This window comes from Phascolarctos cinereus, unplaced genomic scaffold, assembly GCF_003287225.1.
Source record: "Phascolarctos cinereus isolate Bilbo 61053 unplaced genomic scaffold, phaCin_HiC Scaffold_5;HRSCAF=322, whole genome shotgun sequence".
NCBI lineage: Eukaryota > Metazoa > Chordata > Mammalia > Diprotodontia > Phascolarctidae > Phascolarctos > Phascolarctos cinereus.
The window spans coordinates 404,829,273-404,853,342 of NW_027555958.1; the positions used below are offsets into that span (position 1 = coordinate 404,829,273).

The window sequence follows — 24,070 nt, forward strand, 5'->3', positions numbered from 1 at the left end:
AATGGGCAAAAAGCACAGAAATTCCACTGACTAAAAAACAGAAATTGGAAAATTCAAGCCTTAAATGAAAGCTTGTATTAAAAAGTACTAGGATCCCCCAACTTAGTCAGTTTCAATTTTTATTTTCTCTAAGAAAGCATTTCATTAGGTTTATTATATGTCATACTAGGAAAAAAATCATTTAACAGAATGAGAGCTGGAAAACATCTCAATGGCCAGTCAACATACAAGCTTAAAAAAGATGCCTTCTACAACATACTTGATAAGTGGTGATCCAGCAAAGGCTTTGCAAAAAGACCCCAAGGTACTCATTACCTCAAGTCAGCCCATTCCAATGTTAGCTCAAAATGACAGCAAGTTATCTTAATGAATAATATATTCTTTATTCCCAGATGAATTCCAAACCAGAGGTACCAACACTACTGTTTCCAACATCTTTTGGTAAAGCATAAAACTTTGGAGAGTCAGAAACCTTGGGTTTAACCCATCTGTCACTTATTCCCTCCCTTGTGTGACCTTAGGCAAGCAGCACACCTCTGAGCCTCAGCTTTCTCATCTGTAAAGTGATGGAACAGTATGAGATAGGTAGTACATGCCTGTAATTCCTGTTACCAGAAAGGGCTGAGATCAACTAGGGCTAGGAAATGACCAGCTAGGGTCACAGCAAGTCTGGCACGCATGCAGTGGGAAGGGGTGGAATATACCACCAGGCTGCCCAAGAACAGGTTAACAGGCCCCAGTCAATAAGAAATAGACCAGGACAAAGATTCAAGAAGGGCTACTGAACGTGCAGCCTGACAGATCCAGTCATCCAGTCTCAAAAAAAAAGAAGGGGATGGACTAGATGACCTCCAAGGCACCTTTCATTTCCACTTATTATTCTATGACATTGTTATCCATATCTCTTGAGCACACACTACAATTTAACTATCAGACAACAGCAAGACAAAGCTAAAGATTCCAAAGCGTTGTTACTGACCTACGGTACAGAACATAATACTGGCATGAGGCCGGGGAAGCACAGACTCAAATCGTACACTGTAGCCACAGCTTTTCCCAGGTTCTTCTCCTCTCTCGTAAGAAACTCGTTCTGCCACAGAAACAGCACTGATTCTCCTGGGCTGAAGAAAGAAAAAGAAAAATGAAAATTAACTTATTAAATCACTTTGCTTCAACAGCTAAGTATTTCAGAACTATTAAAAATTTGTTGCATGATATATTAAGGAAAATGACATATAGGACAAGAGAAAAACCCCTTTGATGTATAGATTTTTTAAATGCGAAAATTATCTAGCATTAATCAAAGCACCATGTTTAATGTTACAAAGGATTCTTTTGCATGAGAAATCCCAGTGAATATGCCAAACAAGTAGTCCTTGATATGCCATGACATTTTACTGTTAAATTTATAAATGAGGGAACAAATATGAAACGGAGGAATTGAGAACTGAGGTTTATGGAATTTTTGAGTGGCTCCAGTGTGGTCCAACACAGACCTTTTCTGGTATTAGTAATTCCTGCCTTACTAAGAACACTGATCTTTTAAATAATTTCTCTGAGGTATCAGAAGTCAGGATGACAAAGTAGTATTCTCTCTCGTAGAATCTGTCCAACTGCACCTGAGTTAGAAGGATCAAGTCTTCCTAGTTAAGTTTTCCAGATATAATGCCAAAAAATTAAAAGTTAAAAAAAAAACGAGAAACGTAAACATAAATGAAGTATTTAAAAATAAGCTTAGAAGAAAAATTCAGAGGGGATGGCTAGCTTTAAGGCTTTATAAAGAAGTTGTATGCAATAGAGATTTGCAGTTTAATACACAAATCTTTTTTGTTTGTGTACAGAAATGTTTATATTGGTATTTGTCAAACTAAGAACAAAACATTTTTTTCCCTAAAGATCTACATGTCTCATTTGACTCTCAACTAATTAAGTCAAACATAATATGGCTTTTCCGAAAACTAATGCTACACTAATAATTTCACTGTACTTACACTATTTTTAAATGACATCAGGAATCGTTTCTTGTTGATATGTATTAGAAGGGACAGCAGTAATTGGAGCTATTTAGAGTGACCAGGATGGTGAAGTATCTGGATATCACATCACAAAAGTAATGGATAAAAGTACTTAGTAATGTTTGTTCTGGAGAAAAGGTGGGTAGTGTTTTTGTGCAATCTTCAAATACCTATTTATTTTATAGCTCCAGGGATCAAAAGCAGAATTAGTGGATGAAATATACAAATTCCAACTGAATGTCAAGACAGAATTGCCCCAAACTGGAATGGGTTACCTCATCACGGAAATGCCCAAAAAAGGTGAGTGATCCCTAGTTAACATTCTTTCTCCTCAAGTTTCCATTTCACATTTTTGTTTAAATTTTGTTTGTTCAAACACAACGTAAACTTGTGGAAAGGGACTGGTGCTTTAATTGTCTTTATGAATTGAATATTTTTTAATTGGAAAGAAATGAGAAGTCCCTCAAGGGCCAACTTAGATGCCTTTCTTAATGAAGCATTTCCTATTTCACCCTGGTGAAAGTGATGATTTCCTCATTATTTCTTAATAGTCTGGGGATATCTCTCCTTTAGAGCTTTGGACTTATCTATACCTCCTTTGTATCATTTATTTGTGTATTCCTTTGGTAACCATTAAAATACATAAATTCGTTGAGCAACACTTAGTCATTTATCCCTATACTCCCAGTGACTAACTCAATGTCCTGAACAGAAGTCACTTCTAGAATTCATAGGACATTCAATCAAATCTAACATATTCTGAAATGGTTAGTACTAATACTAACATGAAAGCAATTAACAAGACAATGAACCACATTGCAAAAGGCTCAGCATTTAGAGTTGCTTGTAATGGGGAAAAGAAAAAAAAAAGAATTATCTCCCTCCCTTAGTTGGGGATTGGTTTTCAACAAACTGAAGTGTGTTTTTAATCCTGAAAGGATTTTCTATATTCAGATAGGATCCAAGGTCCATATGCAAAACGTGAGTCCATTTCTGCATATAGGTTTTCATACATTTAAAGATAAGCAAACATGAAAGACTCTGCCCTGAACCCTAATTAGATTTTAATACTGAGATATGCCACTTGGCTTACCTTACCTGAGTCACTACTATGTTACACTCGGCTGCACGGTTGTTTTGAATGCATTCATCCAGAATATACTGAGGAACCTGGGTAGTTTTGCCACATCCAGTGGCACCACGAATAATAACAACTGAATTTTGATGGATTGCCCTCAAGATTTCATTCTCAAACTTCTTAACAGGTAGCATCTCCCTCTCCTGCAGGATCTAAAGGGGAAAAGATGAAGTAGGTCTGAATAATCTTTTACCCTTGTTTTTAAACCAACACATGGACTGGTACAACTACCATCCTCTCTTAATGACTGGTACCCAAAACAAATTAGAGCATTTAATCAATGGAATGACAGATCATGTTATTTCACTAATAAAAAACTTTCTATATTGCTGAAGAAAGACCTTATCATCTGGTCCTATTGGTTAAATTCCCAGAAAAGGGAAGAATCTCAAGTTAGAATGCAATAATTTCCCAGGATGCTCTATAATAAAGAGCAAAGCACACTACTTTGTATGTATATCTAAGGAAATTCTAAAGCCCAAATCACCACATTATCCAAATACATTTGGAGACTTACTGCCTGTAACTCATGATCCTGTTCTAGCTGGTACATAAGTTCATTCTTCAGGTCCATGCTTATTTGCTCAGGAGTGGCCTGGATAATACAGTGAAGAAACAGGTCACAAATGGCAATTAATAACTTCACTAGATGGCTTCACAAAAATAAATACATACATAAAAATAAAAATTTAGATTTAATTTCTAGTGAAACATTCAGCCTTCAATGAAGTTTCTTTTCTAAAATCCTACTGTACTCACATAAGCCAAAGGGCCTTCATCAATGTTGCTACTAGTCCATGGATTCCAGTTAGACTGAGGAGGTGACCAGGGAACAACCCCAACCTGGTTCTGTCGCTGAGCCGGTTCAAAGGTAGCTAGTTTGCCAATATTGAGTACAACTGGAAAATTAGGATCTTCAGGCTATGGGTTCAGAAATAAAAATCATCATGTGCTTATGGTGGTTCGCCTGACAAAGTGTCTTACATTAAAGTAAAACACAAAGAACTCATACTTACTGGTGGCTGAATTTCTAGGCACAACTCCTGAACAACATTTTGCAGCTGATGTTCTAAGTCTTGAGACAGGTTAACTGTGTAAGGTTCCACCTATGAAAATGCATTACAGTGACTATGAACACCAAGGCTCACAGAATATATTGTACGACCTATTTATAATGTACTTTGTGAAGATAATTTATTCAACAAATGCTTATGCTCAGAACCAACTCCCATATGTAAGTAGTGTTTGTTAATACTTTGTGGCAATCAATAGGGCCAATTTTATTCTGGGACAGTTCTTACGATAATATTCTTTTTTCAGTCACAAACTTACTTGTTGGTTCTTTACCAATCCCCAAGAAAAGGGGGAAACTGGCCCTCACAGTAATTGAAAATCAGAGATCACATACATGGAGCTGGCAGGGACCTTTTGTGGTCTTCTAGTCCAACTCCCTTGTTTTACAGATGAGAAAACTAAGACCCAGAGATGCTGACTTACTTAAGGTCACAAAGTTAGTAAGCAGCAGAGGCAGGATGTGAACTCAGATCTGACTGTAAATACAACTTTTAACTGCACTACATTCTTGAACTGTGATGGTCTTATGAATATGAGATAGAACAAAGAGACACATAGAAAACCCCCATCTTCTCACTTCTGTAGTACTCACCGTCTCTCCTTCCTTCTTCTTTGTCAACCCAGAGTAAGCTTCAACAACTCCAAGATGGTAGAGCTGCCTGACAAGGGACAGTGCACAAGACTGTGCTGCCAGCTTTTTATTCGAACCATGTTCACGTGCAAAAATCCCTGTAACGTAACAGCATGCTTATAAGATCCACAAAGATACCGTTCCTGGGCCAGTAGGCTTCTTCACAAGTAACTAAGATCTACTATGTTCAGAAGCACCATTTACACAGTATTACAAAGAACACAGCGCAGGAGAGATGCCCTTTTCGAACTATTTTACCAAAGCTTGTCAGATAACTCCACACTGTAGTACCACCTGAGCTATAAAATATGATTTATACAAGTAAGCTGTTTTCCTAGTTCAAATCACTACTGTAACATAAGGCATTAAAAAAAAAGAATATTAACATAATCCATTTAGTGGCCAGATCAGTTCAATTAAACCCTGGTATCAAATCAAGTGCAGGAGCGCTGTTGCTTAATCTATTATTTTTTTTTAAGTTAGAAAAGAGTATATAACACTCTTCAAAAGCTATTCCAATGTTCTAACAGGAAATTCTTTCATTTAACTAATTTAAATAATATAAGCTCTTGATTTAAAGAATGTTTTGATAGGAGCCTCAAAAGATCACACAAAACTCCCTCAGATGAGGGAGATGAGAAGAATCTTGGAGAGCTTAAAAGACTTAACACAGTCATACTTACTAGTTACTATTAGAATTAGAATTAAAACACAGACCACTTGACTCCCAATCCAGTACTCTTTTTCATTTACAACTTACATTCATGTAACGCTTTAAGATTCACAAGAGAATTTGCTCATAATAACTCTACGGGGTAGTGAGCACAAGTATATCTAGATTACAGGTGAAACTGAGGCTCAAAGAAGTTAAACAATTTGCCCATGGTCACAAAACTAGTAAATGTGATAACTACGTTCCTTGAGATCAATCAGTATGTTTAGCATATGATAATCATATTAGCAATCTCTTTTATCATGCAACCCCAAATTATCTGGTATTTGTTCAAAAGGTCTGAATTCTCATTCTTTCTTTACACTGATGGCCTTCCACTGAAGCTTAAGTTATATACCATGGCAATATCAACTGGTAGGGACAACTAGAGATATTACGAATCATTTCAAAGTTGGCACAGAGCAGGCACTTATGATATAGGGCCCACTTGTAAATGATCTCAGCACCCAGCTTATCTTTTCTGTCTCCCAAACTGCTAACTCAGTCATTTCTTGCCCACTATCATCGTTAAGCCTTTATTCTGAATTTTTTAAAATGAAATAGACTTAACACAGTTCAACCCCTCATTCCACAGATAAAGGAAGGCCTAGGGAGATTAAACACTCATCATCCAAAGTCCTAGCTGGTTAGTGGCAAAGCCATAGCCTTGAGAGTAAAGTGCGGCTGGTTTCATTTTACTTTTCCTTGAACCACATATGACTTAATTATTACCATACATGGAACCAATTTATTCAACTCCATTTGTACTGAGACGACCCACCAAGTTTCAGCAAGCCCTATAAAACCTAATGTCACCTGAAAACCTAACGAGTATGTGCTGTCATGTTGAAATAAAAATTTATTTGCGGCAATAAACATAATCCAAAGAATATTTTGTTTAAAAACACTTGTGCATTTGGGAGAGAACATCATTAGCTATCAAATAGAAGAGGAATTAGCTGGCATGGTAGGTTTAAAATGTCTAATGAGTTGAAAAATTCTCGAATTTTTCAATAGAAAAGGAAAAATCCAGAGAGGGAAGGACACCAAGAACCATGTCAACTTAAGAAGCACTAAAGGGGTTGCAAGCGGAAAAAGTTTAAGAAACCCTGAATAAAGAATCTAAAGGAAAAAAAATGGCTTAATACCATTCTTTTACTTAAAGCCACTGCATTAATACTAACAATCATAAATGTAAACAGCTAATTTCTGCATAATTATAACATGGACAAAACTGGGAGGATACAGAGAACGGGACTCTTAAATGGAAATTGTTATGATTATCAAATCCCAAGAATAGTCTAGTCATAACTGTGCATCAGTGCCCTATACCTGTATTCACAAATTCAGCACTTGCCGATCTGGTAGAAGCTGATCCTTTATGTCTTTAAAAGCAGTTTCTATCCCTCATTCTTAATAATTTGTCATCAGTACCGGCAACTCTCTTTCTTCATTTAGCCTAAGTGAACTGTCATCAATCAGCAGTTAATTACACTTAATTTAGGTAGCTGTCTCTCCAAGTCCTTGTTGACCAAGGTGCTGTCACTTGATTCCTTTTTTTATTACGTCAGCCCATAAAGAAAAAATTCTCAAATTACAGAAACTCTTAGTTGATCAAAGATCTCTCTTCAATGCCATGATAAGTAACACTGGATTTTGTTTCATTTAAGGCAATTCCTTTCAAAAATTTTGCCCCCTTTCCTTTGCTATTAGGGAATGTTTTACACCATATATAGTAATCTTGTCAATTCTTTTCTGTAGTCAATCTGCCTAAATGATCAATTAAAAGAATGACTTTGTGCTCAGGGAGGGTAAGATAAATACGTATGCCCTCAGATTTTTTCCTTTGAAGCTGGCAGATTAGTAGATATGAAAATCTGGAACACTATCATCACTCTCTCTGCATTGATTACTACATGAATGATACACTCATGGCTGTTTCAATATGCAACGAGGCTCCGATGTATCTCTGAATTTCTGTATTAAATACACTACTACAGTACGTATAGTAGTCAAGTAACTGGCTGATGACAGCAAAGGTCAACAAAGTCTTTTAACGAAGCAGCATGATAAACAGTATGAGTGCTGACTTGAAATCAGCAGAACCAAATTTGAACCCTTCCTAATATGGCCTAGTTTTGTGACCACAAGGCCAGTCTCTAAACTTGTCCGAGCCTCAATTTCCTCATCTGTAAAGGAAGGATAGTTAATACCTGAAGTACTTACCTCACAGGATTTTTTTGCAAGCATCAAATGAAATAATTTATGTCAAGTAGTACATAAACCTTAAAGCAATGTATGAATGCCAGCTATTATGAACTGTTAGTACCAGTATAAAAGAGCAGAGGAATAGAGGCACTTACTTCTGCCCAGTTGCTTGACATAAATGGTCATTTCTGCAATAAAGCTCCTGTAACAACACATACACAAACAAGGTTAGTGATTCCACTGCTAAAAAAGACTGAACCCAGGGTTCCCCAAACAGCCAGGCTTTCCAACTGCTTAGGCAAATCTTGGCAAAATCCCACTGTAAACAAATTTACTCCTGTTCAACCCTAGAACAAATTATGTGCATTAGCCTCAAATAATACAACACAGTACGAGACAACTGTAGTCTATATGAAAAGCCAATTGCTCTTGAAAAGAAATAATCTGAGTTTTGGTTTTATGTTTATTTACTCCAATCCCAAAGAAAAGAGAACAGCCAGCATGGCTTCAGTGCAAAATGAGCTTTCCACATGGCCTGGGACTAAGGAATAAAAAGCAGGCTGACAATTCTTCTGCTAATGTAGACTGTGGTTCTTTCAACAAGATTCCTCTGTATGACACAACCTACTATTGACTGTTGCAGTGACCTGTTTAGAGACAAAACACGTACTCTCACACGCGCACACACCCACACAGAGGCTGCACATCAGTGGCTCCAAGAGAGACACGATTCTGGGATCTGCCTGCAGTTGGAAGTAGCCCTTGATAGCACACAAAGCACCAGTAATATTCCACTAATTTAGTGTCCTGGAGAATAAAAATAAAAACCAATTTCTAGAAACTATATCTGAACTTGCTAAGGAATTATAGGGCATCAATCCAAGGTTTAAAGAAGCTGCCCTCTGAAAACTTTTCTGGCACTTTTCCTACTCAGGTGGGACCTAGCCTTGACGTTGTGCTGTAAATAAAACAGGTTTCATGAGGCTTTAAAACCAATGTTAGACTCCTTCCTGTACCACTTGTGAACTGACCTTCAGGCACAGCGGCTTCATGGGTCAAAGGCCACTGGCTCTCAGGGGCACAACATCCACCCTTTCATTAATGACACCGATGCCAGTATGTTTCTCAGCCAGGCTTATAGTCAGCACTCAATCTCATTCTCCTCCACCTAGGGGGAACAGCGACACCAGAAATCAGTTTACAATAGTCTCCCATGTGATTGCTTAGTACGGCCTAAGCAGCAGCACATGTGTGATTAACACAGACCTCTGGTGTTGCTGTCTGCTATGATTTTTATATAGGACATGAGGAATCATGCCCATGATTGTTAGTGGATCCCCCAAATTGTTTATGTCTCCCATTTGCTGCCTCCAATTCTTAAATTCACATTCTTCGTATCAGAAGTCCCTCATAAGATATTACGAAACCATACTTATACAACAACAAGCTCCAATCAGTCTTGTATACCTTATTAAAGCTATCAAGTATTAAGCTCAATCAGTTCTGATGCAAAATAAATTTTCTTTCTCCTCCTTGGAGAAGAAACAAAGCATCAAGAATGAAGATTCACTTCCTTCTTTCACATACCTCCTATTCCAATGTTATTTTTAATCTTCTGATACCAGAAAGAAAACATTTTGAATTTCTTAGGATTAACAAAACATTTGGGGGGAGCCATGCTTTCAACATAGCATTTAGACACTTTTTATTCAAAAATTTATTTCAATTTTTCTTTTGGGATTGCTATATGCATCCCAGGGAGTCATACCCACAAATTTAATTTCCCTTGCCTTTTTCAAAGAAAACCTTTCAATGTACGAATTTTGAAAAATTTGAAAGACATCCAGATATTACTGGATATGCCAGAGTGTTTTTTCATCACAACCTCCCCATTTTCCACAATATGCTGCTCCCCATAAGAGTCTAATCCATACGAGCCTTCCTGGGAGTAATAATTAATACACCCTGGAATGCTCTCTGGAAGAACAGCAAGCAGGCTGAGAAACATACTGTCACCACCACAACCACCTCCCCCTTACATTCACAATTATAACAATACTGCCACACACGGGAGGCCTAGAGCATAGATGACTTTAACATAACCTTAACCACAAGGCTTCACCAAATCTAGCTTTTATAGCTACAAATCTGATAATCAGCAATAGATTTTTGAAAAGCATTCGATATCATTATCAAGACTACTGAGGAAGATGCCTCTAAAATCCTCATGAAAACAGCCCAGCAACTAACATAGACAAAACCATAAAGCCCCTACATATGCCAATTAAACACACATGCAAAAACAAGGCTTTCCTTAATCACCTTTCAAACAAGGCCCTCAATTTCAACAGGGATCTTTAAGAGGACTGGCCACTGTGAAAGTGGAAAATACTGAAGTGCCATTTGGTTGCATATTCAGGTGCAATCTAACCTATGTTAGGGAAACCTAAGAAGTTAAAAGAAAAAAAAAAGGATACCACTTTAAAGGTCACCTCTGACCATCTAAAATGGCCAGGCTGTGATGAAGGTCAGTGGAAACCAACAATACAGGCATCATCTTTAAAATCTTTTAAGTCAGCCAGGACCAAACCATTCAGATCCACCAACTTTGCCTTCCAATCCCCCAAATCAGCACCTTGAAGGTCTGACATCACAGATAGCATTTTCTGCCGAGAAATGGACTTCCATCACATCTAAAGTCATGTTTTCCAAATGCCCGACATGACAACTTGAACCAATGGAAATTCTTGTACTAAGTAAATTATGTTATCAAATGTCACTTTGCTGATCCAGAAGCCAAACCAGCCAACATTTACACAAAATAGCCTTCAACAATACTATCTCCTAAACTTAATTCTAACTTACTATAAAAGGAAAAGAGCGAAACAAGCAAACCTGTTGTGATCGGGACCCACTTGGGTGTATTTATATTCTCCCTGGACCTTCTCCTTTTGGAAAAACTGGTTCAGCCGAGCCTTAGCATTTTCCAAGGTCCAGTTTCCATGAAGACCAGCATTTAAGTCCACTTCTTCTGATTCTAGAGTCTAAGGATTAAGACAATTATTGCAATTATATGTGGCCGCTATTGTTAGCTACATTGTCCAAGTTTATATTCAAGGTTCTGAATAGTTTGTTATTGCCAAACTGAAAGTCTATAACATTTTTAATAGAATACAAGTTTTAATCTCGTTCTAATATACTGTTAATATCATACAGAAACATATACCTAGAAAAATTTTTTAAATCACAAAATGAAGTTTTTCATCATTTTAGTTTATCAATTAGACAATTCTACCTTCAAAGATATTTGCTTAGATTAGCAGAACAGTAAGTCTTCAAAAGGTTATTTTTTAGAATAGCTCTAACTATTATTGTCTATTACCAGATTCCAGTTTCCTAATGCACTTCCACAGGACTTATCAACCAAGTTATAACCTGGTTGGAATCTGCAATGATAAGAATACTAATGAAATCAGATATCTTTTATGTTTAAATCTGGTTGAATGCATATTTAGTACATTATGTGATTTCTCAAATTGCCATTTAAAAGAATTACCCTATATAATCTACGAATATCATTAATTCTTAGCTAAGACCTCTCTTAAAGAGTTTAAAAGGTTTAAATTGCACTTCTAGAAATGGAAACCACATTAGCTGGCTTACCGCTTGTACTTCTTGCTCCTCCTTTCTGGAGTAGTAATCCTTTAAGTTGGCTCCACGATCCCATGTGCCACCAGGACCAGTACCAGGGCCATAACCAGAGCCTCCGAGTCCTGGTGTACCATCTATAAGGAAAGAAAATTATTACCTTTCAAAGAGTGAAAAAATGGGTAGTTTTTTGAACTGTTGCATTAATAATCTAAGGAAAAAAGCAATCAGGTGTTTCAAAGAGAAAATTAAATAGTAAAGGAATCCCAACAGAGTAATTCTAACCTGTGTCATATATTTGGAGGAATGGAAAAGAGAAAGAAAAGGCAAGATAGAGGACCACTGAACCTCTGGAACTATGCAACAGATTCTTCCCAGAGAAGAAACTTCTAAGAAACTAGAAGCTCTTGAGCTCCTAGGAATTAAAGTGCAGAACCACAGGTACCCTCAAAACAAATGGCATTTAGTACTGGTCTGAAGAAAAAACCAGTGGCAAGAAATGACCCTTGCTGAGGGGATACATTTAAGAAGTCATGTCAATGTGAAACAAAAGCAAAATGTGCTGTCTTCCTGGGGCAATTTATGAAGGATAAGCTAGAGAGCCTCCTTAGAACTGCCACACTTACAATTACCTAATTGCAGGAAATTCACAGAGGGATAAGTCATACTACAAGAAGTTAGAAAGCACTGAAGGGAAAAAGAAAAATCTTAAGGACCAAGGTGATACTTTTACCACTGTAGCAAAAGATCAGGGACAGCTAGGTGGCACAGTGGATAGAGCTCTGGTCTTGGAGTCAGGAGGATCTAAGTTCAAATCCAGTCTCAGACACATGACACTTACTAGCTGTGTGACCCTGGGGCAAGTCACTTAACCCCAATTGCCTCACCAAAAAGCAAAAAAAAAAAAAAAAAAAAAAAAAAAAAGATGAAGTAGATCTATGAAATAAAGAGCTGGTAAAGACTGTACCTGGAATCGAATTTACATTTTGGTCTATGATTTGAGATATAATGATAAGATCTTTGCCAAGTATGAAAAGCACCTGACAAGGGCCAGAAGAAAGACATTTTCCTGGAGTATCTAGACAATTCAATCAAGAAGCCTTAAAATGCAAAGGGAAGGAAGAAAATCATCCACCTGTCTACCAAGCCAGATACCACTGAGTAGCAGATGGAACAAAAGAAAGAGTACCAGTAGATAAAAGTAGTAATTCACAAGTGATTGCAATCTAAGAAGGGAAGAAATGGTCTCAGAAACACATAGAATAACCCCAAAGACCTTGAGGATACCTCATATACAAATAAGCAATAAACAACTTAAGATGATTTCAAGGAGGTAAATTTGACATGTCAGGAACACCGAAACTTTTAAATGATTGGATTCCTAACTAGGAAATGGATAAACCTTATTGAAAAGGCATAAGTTCAAGAGGTGACAGAGTAACTTAAGATGTATTCTTGAGGAAACTCGGAAACAAAAGTGGGAATCCATGAAGACAGCAAGACAGAAAAAACAGATGAGTACAAATACAGTGAAGTGTAGTTAAAATACTAGATTTGGAGTTAGAACTTCTGTCTGATTCATGGCTCTGACACTTACTGCCTGTGTGACATGTAAGGAAAAATATAACTAATCAACATCTTTTAAGCACCTACTGTGTGTCAGGCACTGTGCTAAGCTCTGTGGATTAAAAAAAGAGGCAAAAGATAGTTCTCATCAAGGAGCTCACAATCTTATTGGGGGAAGATGACAAATAAATATATACAAACAAGTTATATACAGAATAAATAAGGAAAGTACTAGGATTAAGAAGAGTTGAACAGCTTCCTGTAAAAGATGGGATTTTAGATGATACTTAAAGGAAGCCAAGTATGGCAGGAAGGCCAAGTAAGGGGGAAAGGACTGTAGGTATGGGGGAGAGCCAAAGAAAAATTCCAGGAGCCAAGAGATGGAGTGCCTCGTTCATTGAACAGCAAAGAGGTTGGTGCCGTTGGATTGAAGAGTATGTATTAGGGAGTAAGGTGTAAGAAGACTGGATGGAAAAGCAGGATGGGCAAAGTTCTGAAGGGTTTCATACACCACAAAATTTTGTGTTTGACTTGGGAGGGGAATGGTGGCAATAGCGAGCTATTGAAGTTTACTGAGCATCGAGGTGACATGGTTCGACCTGCACAGTAGGAAAATTGCTTTGGTGGCTGAATGGAGGATGGACTGGACTGTTGAGAAACTTGAGGCAGGCAGATCCACCAGCAGGCTACTGCAATAGTCCAGGTGAAAGGTGATGTGAGTCTGCAATAGGGTAACAGAAGTATCAGGGAAGGGAGGTATCCAGGAGATGTTGTAAAGGTGATAGTGACAGGCCTTGGCAACAGATTGGATGTGGTGGTGAGAGATAGTGGAGTCAAGGAACCTTGACACCCAGGTCATAAGCCTGAGGGACTGGGAGGATGGAGTTGCCCTATATGGTAACAGGGAAGGTAGGAGGTAGGTAGGCTTAAGGTGGAAAGACAGTAAGTTTTGTTTTGGACAGATTGAATTTAAGATGTCTACTGGACGTTCAATTCAAGTATCTTGGAGATTTGAGACCGGAAGTTAGCAAGAGAGGGCAGGACACGTGGATGTGAGATTATTAGAGATGGTAATTAAACCCACAGGAGCTAATGAGATCCCCATTATAAAACAATTAAGAGCTCTCCAAAAAAGAATTACTATGTTTTGGAAGTAATAGGTTTCCATTTATTAGGCACTCTTTAAATGGAGAGTAAATTACCATTTGGTGAAGAATGTTGTAATGGGAGTTCTAGTTCAGATTTGGGCTGGACTAATTGACCTTTAAGATCCTTTCCACCTCAGTGATCTATTATTAAACTACTGTGTATAAAGCACCATGCTAGGCCCTGTCTTACAGAAAATCCTTAATTCACTGTCTTAAGACACAATTGTTACCCTATCTGCTGTCCTTCTAAGTAATAGACACATTTTGAGAAAGGAGTATTCTTATAAGGGAAGAAGATACATACATACAAATTTATGACCCTTACCTGATTGGAGAGACAGATGAGGAGGAAGAGGTCCTCCCAAACTAGATGATAAATTTCCACCACCACCCTCTGCTGAGTCAGTTGTATCAGTAACTGGGGGTGCTATCTGCAGAAGAGAAAGCTATAAATTTAAGTGCCTCTAATTTCACAAGGAATAGCAAATCTCTTAAAATCCTGGCTTAGAAAACTCTTGTGATTAATTTTTATGACAAATTTTAACTTTTCCTAGTTATATTTACTGGTAACAATATTAACTATGTACAGTATCTTGAAGACTAACGTTCTGGACACTTCTTCATCCCTCAACGTAGTTAGCAACTGCTACAAGATAAAGGGGGTGGGGGGAGGGTCAGTTGAGATAATCTATTGTATTAAAAAGCAACTTCTTTAAAGTACCACTTTAATGTAATCGACAAGACCAAATCCACTCCATAAAGAGATTTCAAAATATAAAAATCACTGCCTTGTATTCAAGCTCAGAGTGACATGATCAGAATGGTACAGAGAAAGATCAACGGATTAGTAATGTGAGGAAAGTATTAGAAAGGGCAAAGAATAATTAGGAGGTTATTACAATAACTAATCCAGGCAAGTAGAGGTAAGGCCCAGAATTAGAAAATGCTATAGTATGTTAAGAGTAAAGGAAGAATATTCTAAGAAATACTGAATAGACAGAATCTAGTTTGGAGGTAAGGGTGAAAAAAGAAGAGTAAAAAAATGATATCAGGAGTTCTACTCTGGGTGACTGGAAGGATAGTGGTATCACATAGGGAAACAGAAGCTAGGCAAGGGGTTGTGTTTGGGAGGATAATGAAGACAACTATACTAATAAAGATGGAGAGGGGCAATACTTAAGAAAGATACTTAAGTATCAACAAAAAGGAAACAGTTAAAAGAGAATGGAACAAATGTTTATCCCCAACCACGTTTAGTATGTACAAAAAAACCCAAAAAAGGATTATTATTTTGTTCATAATAAAAGTACCTTTTACTAACTCATTTTTTTCATATTGAAGCTCTTAATAAACATTGTCTTGGTAATGTGTAAAATATAAGAGAGGAATTTAGGATTTCCTAAAGATCCCAAAACAGGTAAATACTGAAGTAGAACAAAACTCAAAACTTTTGAAACCTAGTTCAGGACCCTGCTGCTGTTTATAGCAATGCTACTAAAGTATCTGAAGGAAAATTTTTAAATGCTTGAAAGTAGACAAAATTAGTATCCTAGAGTTTCTCCATGTAATTGGGGCAGAGTAATTTTATACTTACTCCAATAGCTGGAACTTCTTCACTCTTAACTTCATTCACTCGAACCAAGTAGTTAACAAAATCTCTGGCAGCATTACTCTGAGCATCTTTCTTATTGGTGGAATTGCCCATACCAGTATAATTAAAACCTTCCACTCGAACCTGAAACAGAAAAAAAATTACTTCAGAGAATAAATAATAAGAATAAAGAATAAATATAATGATAATAAACAATCCAGATGTTAGCAAATGCTAACAATAGCTGATCTCTAGAATAGCTCTCTACAAATCCTTGGCAAACACATAAATCCACTGTGTAAGTGCTTAAATAATCATGCACAGCATTCGGCTAGGGGAAAAATTACCACACTATAATAGAGTCTAGATCCTCTACTCATATATTAGCATATTCAGTAGCAAAATTTGGATAATTCAGTGAAAGAAAGCTTCCTTTGTATCTTACTAAAGCAAGCACTTATGTATACAATAATCAGAAGTCTCTAACTCTCGAAGTACTTAATAGACCAACTTAGCATATAGCTGAAAGACTGTTGCCACTTCCCTTAGTCTCAATTCCCTTGTTCTGTCCTATTGGTATGGACAAGGGAGTCTCTGGTCAATATTTAAGTATGTCTAAGCTGGTATCCCAATACACAGTTCAGCAAGCAGACACAGACAGGACGGACACCTTACCCACCCCCACCCCACCTCACTTCCTAACTTTTTCTTTTAACTATTTTTAAAGATAGGATTTCCCTTCTTTGAACAGACACCTTATTTCTCATAGGTCACGTAAATCAAAATTGTATTAATTTAGTACCTCACACATGAATTTCTGTCTGTTCTTATTCCCCACTGCTCTTATTTCATAGGTTGGAGTCATTTTCCTTTTCCCACACCATGCATACAGGAAATTTTTGACATCACCCATGATGTAAGTGTCTTGTTAAACCTTGAGGAAAAAAAATGGCAAAAATGTAAATAAATTCAAAACACCAGTGAAATGCATATCACTGTCTTACACAAAGAGAGCAAGGTACTTTAACACACAAATAAACATAAACTTGGCATATTTTAAAAAATGTATATAGAGCATTTTGTCACCCAACTATGTGTTTTCATTTTGCCTTAAGACTTAAGGTAAAGTCTATGCACAAATTTAGTAAGTTAATATTATATTTACACCATTAAGTACATAAACTACAGATGCCAGACAACTAGTAAGCTCCTCCTCCAGTGTAACACTAGAAGTCCCATCCCTTTCACACTCCTGAGTCATCAGAAACACATTTATTGAAATATTTTTAGTGTGCTTGGGGAACCAGAAAAAGGATACCCATGGTACATCATTTTATATTATGAACAGAGGCAAAGTTGCCAATTGAGAATTCTATACTAAAAGACACTGGATCTAATTTTTCTCTCTGGCTGAGATGCCTTGGGCAAATCACTTTAAGCTCAGGGGAGAAGGGAGGCACTCAATTAGATGTCATTCAGAGATCCCTTTTTCCAGCTCTATGACCCATTAGCTTACAAGTAATCATCCTTTAGCTTCTTTGTAAATTCGAAATTTATATAAGAGGCTTTCTTCTGGGAAAATAATATTTTTATGATGGTCTCCACTATAACCGATACAATGGTTTCTTACATGCCAAAAATCTGGCCCCAAAACACAGGTATCTGAAGATGCCGAGAAATATGCCTTTCTTACGTTACCGGTAAAGAACATTTGCACCATGGTCTTACAATTATCATTTGTATCTGATTAGCTACAAAACCTGTGGAGACCAGGGCTTTTGACCCATAACATTGTTACAAAATTAATAACAAAGAGCTTGACCAACGTACGTGTGGCCCATTGCAAAACTAAACCTACTGACCTAAAGATTAAAAAAGCGTATGCTGTTTAAGTGGATCATGGGTCATATTCATGTATTAAAAAACAAACAAACAGCACACAACGACCAAGACTGAGAAAGAAGTGGGAAAGTGACAGTAATCACAGCTATGAGTTTGTTACTGTGCGTATGTTATAGAGACTAGGAACTCATGGAAACAAACGGGGTCCGGGGCCATAATGAGATTAAAAATACACAAGTCTGAGTTTTTATCTGGGAGAACGAGTAAACAGCAAAGGTACCTGATCCCCAAAACATTCGTCCACTTCTCTCACACAAACTTGAGTTTGTAAAAAGGCTACTTTATTGCGTGAGCAAAGTTCCTTATCAGCGCATGCGCGCGGGCACGAGAACGCGCATGCACAGTAACATCCGGGACTCTGCGAAGGCTACCCCACCCCCACCCCTCACCCGCGCTTACCGACAAAGCGGTAACTGCAGAGAAGCAAAAAAAAAAAAACAAAACCAAAACAGTCCTCGCCCACTCATCCTCACCACGTCCAAAAGCAAGAATGACTCCCCTTTCTTACCGTCTTTCTCCCCGTGTTTCCAAGTGCTGCTCTTCCGAAAGTCGCGCGTGGCTCGGTTCCTTCAGAGAGGCCTCACAAACACACACAACCACCCGCGCGCAGCCCGTCGCGAAATGGCTCCTACTGCAGCGGAAGACGGGAAGCGGAAAGAAAAGTTGCGCGTGCGCTTAAGTGGTATGGGGGGCGGGGAACGTGACCAAAGACGCCAAAGGCGCAGGGGTGGGGCGGGGCTAATTGGGAGAACGAAGCCAATAGTGAAAGCTATCGTCGTGGGTGGGCGGGGCATCGCTCGGTAGAGCCCGTTATTTCTCTGGAGGTGGGGCCGATGTCCGTTTGTGGCCGCTCCCTTGGGGGTGGACCTTGGACATCGGACCTGAGTCTCACTGCTTCCACTGTGGCCTTTTTGTTAGCTTTAAGATTGCCTGTAATAAGATTGCGTGCCACGTATTGTGCGAAGAGAGGCCTGGATTTTTCGTGGAAAGAACACAGGCACAGGAAAAGGCCAACGTGGGTACCAGGCCCAGCCCTGCAGCGAATTCATCACGTGACCTTGGGCAAGCTAGGCCTCAGTTTCCTCCTCTGTCCACACCGAGAGGGTTGAACCAGATAATCTCCTGCGTTCATGATTTTTTTTTCCCAAGCAAAAACAGTAACTTTAGGATTTTAACAACAGAAAGAACTTTAGTGATGAAGTAGGCTACCCTTCCCCTCTCCATTTCTACAGGTAAAGAAACTGAGGCATAGATAGGCTTTAGAAACTTGCCAAAGATGCAGAATAAGGATTCTAATTGTGGTCCTTTGGTTCCACATCAGGACGTCTCTTTCATGGGACTGAATTTTCCCACATATTTCAAGGGACCAATTCAGTTATATAAAAACAAGCCTGTGTTAAGGACCTACTCTGTGCTGGGAACTGTTCTAGGTGCTTGAGATGGAAAGACAAGGACAAAATAGTTCCTGCCTTTGAGGAGTTTACATTCTACTGGGAGGGTAAAAACTTGTGCAGAGCTAAGTTAATACAAAATATACCAAAATAAACATGGACTGATTTTAGTGAAGAAAAAAGGAAAAGCCTCTTGGAGAATATGGCACTTTAAGCTGATCCTTTAAAAGAGGCAGAGGTGAAGAGGACAAGCATTCCAGGAGTAAGAGACAAGAGATGAAATATCTTGTACTAAGTGACAGCAAGTAGGACAAATAACAGGAACATACAAGTTCCTGAGAAGAAGTAAAGTGTAATTGGCCTAGAAAGATAGGCTGGAGATAAATTGTGAAGGGCTTTACTGCTAAACATCTACTAAATACTGTAAACCATTGTAACTGCAATAAAAGGAATAATGTCGTAGAGTCAGTTTATGATACAGACACAAAACCCCAGCAAAATGCTCTTAAGAGTTGTAATCAAGGAAAATAAAATGAAGACAGTATAAAAAATAACAGCCAACTCTGAGAACAATTATCTTTTCAGATGTCCTATAATTCTTTTTATCACATCCTATAATCATGATGAACTAGTTATGTTTTATTTTTCATGATTTTTATTCACTTTATTTATTCACTTCTATGAAAAAAGTTTTCACTATAAAAGCTAAATAAATGTACATTACTGTTCACGCTTATTTAGGCTAAAGAGATAGTGATAAGTAAAAAATATACTTTTCACTCACATTTTTCTTCTAGATATTAGTGTGGAGAACCCCTATATCCAGAAGTTTCATAGAATAGACTCTGAGAGGAACCAAAGAAAGCTTGATCTTTTGATTAACCCCCAATATTGAAACCTGTTGCCTTAGGTGCCTGAGTAGTTAATGATAGTATATGTCATAGTTAGTCTTTGCAGAGATGGGGGACTATATATATGTAATATTGCATATTTATATAGATACTTTTGATAAGTTTTTGAGTTTTCCCAAATTTTCCCCCTCTTATTCTTTGTTATAAGGGATGGCTTCCTATATATTGGGAAATATAAGCAGCATTAAAATAAGAGCTATCAATAAAAATTTTATTTTAATAATATTTTGCATGGCTGTGAACTGATCTATTTGGTTAGAAGAGCTGTTTGTCCCCCAAAGAACAGAACTAGGCTCAATGGGTAGAAATTAGAAAGAGTCAAATTTAGGCTTGATGGAAGAAAAAAACTTCCTAATAATTATAACTATCTAAAAATGAAATGAGCTACTTCCAGAGGTGGTAGATTCCCTCTCCTTGGAACTCTTCAAGCAGAGAGAATAAAGTATGATGACTCTTATGGGATTAGAACAGGGGTCCTAACCATTTTTGGTTAGGGCCCTCTTTGGCAAACTGGTGAAGCCTATGGGCCCCTTTCAGAATAATATCTTCAAATGCATAAAATAAAATACATAGGATTACAATGGAAACCAATTATATTGAAATACTACTATATTTTTAAAAAGGTCAGACTCCAGTTTGACTCTGGCCTTTTTGGAGACATCTCCAGTTCTAGCTACACAGCCAAACAAAAAAAAGGTTTCTCTTAACCACATGGTTAATAGACCAGTACCAGTTTCAGAATGTCAGTGTATGGTCAAATTTTCCAAAGTATTTCTATTACATGTCATGGTGCCACTCTGTGCATATTCCAGTCATCTTACATATGTAAAACATTTTGCAAACCTTAAAGCATTATATAAATGCTAGCTATTAAAGATAATGCAGAATATCACATGATGGAGAAAGATGCAAATCAAGAATGAAGTGAGGTTGAAGATGGAATACAAAACATTTCTTCTGATCCCTACAACCTCTTAAACCTCTCTAAAACAGAAATTATGTACCAAAGATAAAGCAACTTCAGCTGTTTCAGATTGAAACGAACTCAGGAAAAAGAAAACTCAAAGACCATGAACATAAGAAGATAAATCAACAAGGAAAACATAAACAACAGAAGGAAACATTGCTTTTAGATACAGTAAATTAGTTCAGGCATCTATGATTAAATACTAGGAAACAAAGAAAAATGATCCAACACTTAATGAGATAGAAGACCTTGTGGAATGTAAAGGAGAACATGGAATCACAACACCCTGCTCCTGAGTGGTTCAAAAGAGAAATAGGAAAGCAGAATTTATGGCTTGCATAGTAAAAATAATGGTCAGAATAGGAGAACTAGTATCTGTGATGGCAAGTATCACCAAAGAAACAAAAGAGAGAAAAATAGATTGGAAAAGCAAATATACAGAAATGAAAGACAATCTAGAAGAAGAAAAGCAAAAAACAATCACATTAAAAGAAAATATGCTCACTATTATGTAAGAAAAACATACTGATCTTGAAGACAGCCCATGTAGAGACCACCTAAAGATCATAAGTCTCCTAGCAGAACACAATAGGACAAAAAAAATCTTCAATACTATAATGCAGGAAATAATAGAAGAAAACTGCCCAGACCTTCTAAGCATAGAAAATGAAATATCAATTTTAAAAATCCACAAATTGGTCACCTCCAAAAAAAAAGTCCAAGGCTACAAACTCCAAGACTCAGTAGTTAAATTTGACACTTCAATTCAGAAACAAGTTCTGCAAGTGATCAAGAGAAAGATCTTCAGATACAAAGGAAAAGAAATTTGGGTAACACAAGACTATTCTGTACTCACCAGAAAACACAGGAAGGAATGGAATAGTGTGTTCTGAAAAGCAATGAAGCTCAGGATGCAACTTGTGGTAACCTACACAATAAATGTTGGCTTAATCATAAAAGAAAAAGATGGACATTCGATAATAAAGAGGTGTTTGAAACATTCTTAAAAAGAATACCAAATCTGAAGTGATTATTTGCTTCTCAAACACCCCCAAACAACAGAAATGCAGGAGGAATGAATAATTGCAGCAACGAAGGAAAGCAACAGCAACAGAGTGACAGTAGAAATATCAGTATAAGACTTCTTTCTAAATGTTCAAAAGGAAACAGGGGTGACAGTGGGAGTCCAGGAGAAGGAACAGTGAAAAGAAAGGGTTGGGGCATTATGGACAGAACTTGCTATAGGCATAGAGGGACCTTTTTTTTTTTTAAATATCATAAAAAGCATCTATCTAAAGCCAAAAGGAAACATCATCTACAATGGGGGATATATTAGAACCTTTTCCAATAAACATGGGAATGAAGCAAGGATGCCTACTCTTACCACTAATATTTGATATAGTTCTGGAAACACTAGCTACAACAGTAAGACAAGAGGAAAATTAAAAGCATAGAAATAGATAACAAAATAGTTGTCCCTATTTTGCTGATGATATAATGGTATACTTGGGCGATCCTAGGGAATCAGCAAAGATACTAATTGAGACAATTGATAGCTACAGCAAAATTGCAGGCTACAAAAAAAAAAACCAACCCTCAAAAATCAACTGCAATTCTACATAATAACAAAATCCAAGAAACAATAATAGAAGGGGAAATCCCATTCCTAATACCTACAAAATGAATTAAATATTTGGAGACTGACCTACTAAAGCATATAAACAACGTGTACAGATTCAGTTACAAAGTGCTGCTTAAAGAAATAAAGAACTTAAACAGCTGGAGGAATATTTAGTGCTCATGGCTAGGGCATGCTAACATAATAAAAACTATAATGCTGTCAAAATTAATTTTACACCTTTAATGCTATGCCAATCAAATTACTAAGGGGATATTTTGTAAAACTTGATAAAAATAACAAAATATTCTTTTGGAAAAAAATAAAAGATCTAGAATATCAAGGACATGATGAAAAGCAATAGGAATGAAGAAGGAATAGCACTTCCAGATCTTCAATTGTATTATAAAGTAGCAGTCATCAATACCATCTGGTATTGTTTAAAATATGGAGATAGATGAATGGAGTAGACTAGACAAGGGAGAATCAGTAATAGTGGAACTCAATAACACAATGTTTGATAAAGTGAAAACATAAATTACCTAGGAAAAGAATTCCTTATTTGATAAAAACTACTGGGGAAACTGGAAAGAAGGGTGGCAGAAATTAAGCTTAGATCAACATGCTATACCATATTTCATAATATATTCAAAATGGTTATGTGCCCTTAATATTGAAGACCCCATTTTAAAAAAATGGAAGAGAAACAGATTATATACCTCTCAGAGAAATGGGTAGGAGATGTATTTTTAACCATACAAGAGATAGGGGCAATTATAAAAGATAAAATAGATAATTTTCATTAAATGAAACTGAAAAGCTTCTGTACAGATAAAATTAATGCACCTAGGATAAGAAGGGAAGGGATAGAATGGGAAAAAAAACCTTTGTATCAAACTTCTCTGGCAAGGGTTTGGTAGACAAGATATATGTAAGCCATATTATATATATGTGTGTGTGTGTGTGTGTGTGTGTGTGTGTGTGTATATCTGTATACTATATATATATGTATGTATGTATATATGTATGTATACACACATGTATATATATATGTATATATATGTATGTATGTATATATGTATGTATACACACATGTATATATATATATGTATATATATAATGACTAATAGTCATTTCCCAATAGCTAAGTGGTTACAGGATATGAACAAAGTTCTCAAAAGAAGAATTGCAAAGTGGGGCAGCTAGATGACTAAGTAGATACAGCACTGGCCCTGGATTCAGGAAGACCTGAGTTCAAATCTGGCCTCAAACACTTGATACTTACTAGCTGTGTGACCCTGGACAAGTCAATTCATCCCACTGCCTCAAGGGAAGGGGGGAAGAAGAAGAATTGCAAAGTACTCAAGGCCACATGAAAGACTCCTCTAAATCACTAATAAAAGAAATGCAAACAAAACAACCCTGAGGTTTTACCTCACATCCTGCACATTGGCAAAAATGACAAAAAATGTCAATAGTCAATATTAGAAGGATATAAAATGATAGATACACTAATACATTGTTGGTAGAGCTGTGAAATGATACAACCA

At 37.1% G+C, this 24,070-nt stretch overlaps 1 protein-coding gene across 3 annotated transcripts in view; it reads right to left on the reverse strand.

Annotated features, from left to right (window-relative positions):
• DHX9 (DExH-box helicase 9) overlaps nt 1-18,283 on the reverse strand; it is a 39,661-nt gene extending 21,378 nt beyond the window's left edge. Inside the window, exons 1-13 of one of the 3 annotated variants that reach the window (XM_020984370.1) lie at nt 18,142-18,283; nt 16,534-16,665; nt 15,735-15,875; nt 14,466-14,571; nt 11,442-11,563; nt 10,674-10,822; nt 7,934-7,980; nt 4,820-4,956; nt 4,170-4,259; nt 3,913-4,074; nt 3,671-3,748; nt 3,114-3,305; nt 980-1,121 (exon numbers count right to left, since the gene is read on the reverse strand). In XM_020984370.1, coding sequence (XP_020840029.1) covers nt 980-1,121; nt 3,114-3,305; nt 3,671-3,748; nt 3,913-4,074; nt 4,170-4,259; nt 4,820-4,956; nt 7,934-7,980; nt 10,674-10,822; nt 11,442-11,563; nt 14,466-14,571; nt 15,735-15,875; nt 16,534-16,644 — 1,477 coding nt within the window. In that variant the 5' untranslated portion in view covers nt 16,645-16,665; nt 18,142-18,283. Of the gene's footprint in view, nt 1-979; nt 1,122-3,113; nt 3,306-3,670; nt 3,749-3,912; nt 4,075-4,169; nt 4,260-4,819; nt 4,957-7,933; nt 7,981-8,809; nt 8,909-10,673; nt 10,823-11,441; nt 11,564-14,465; nt 14,587-15,734; nt 15,876-16,533; nt 16,666-18,141 lie in introns of those variants that run through there. The other 2 variants (XM_020984369.2, XM_078156459.1) reach the window with 2 other exon arrangements.
• Between the last annotated feature and the right edge of the window lie 5,787 nt (nt 18,284-24,070).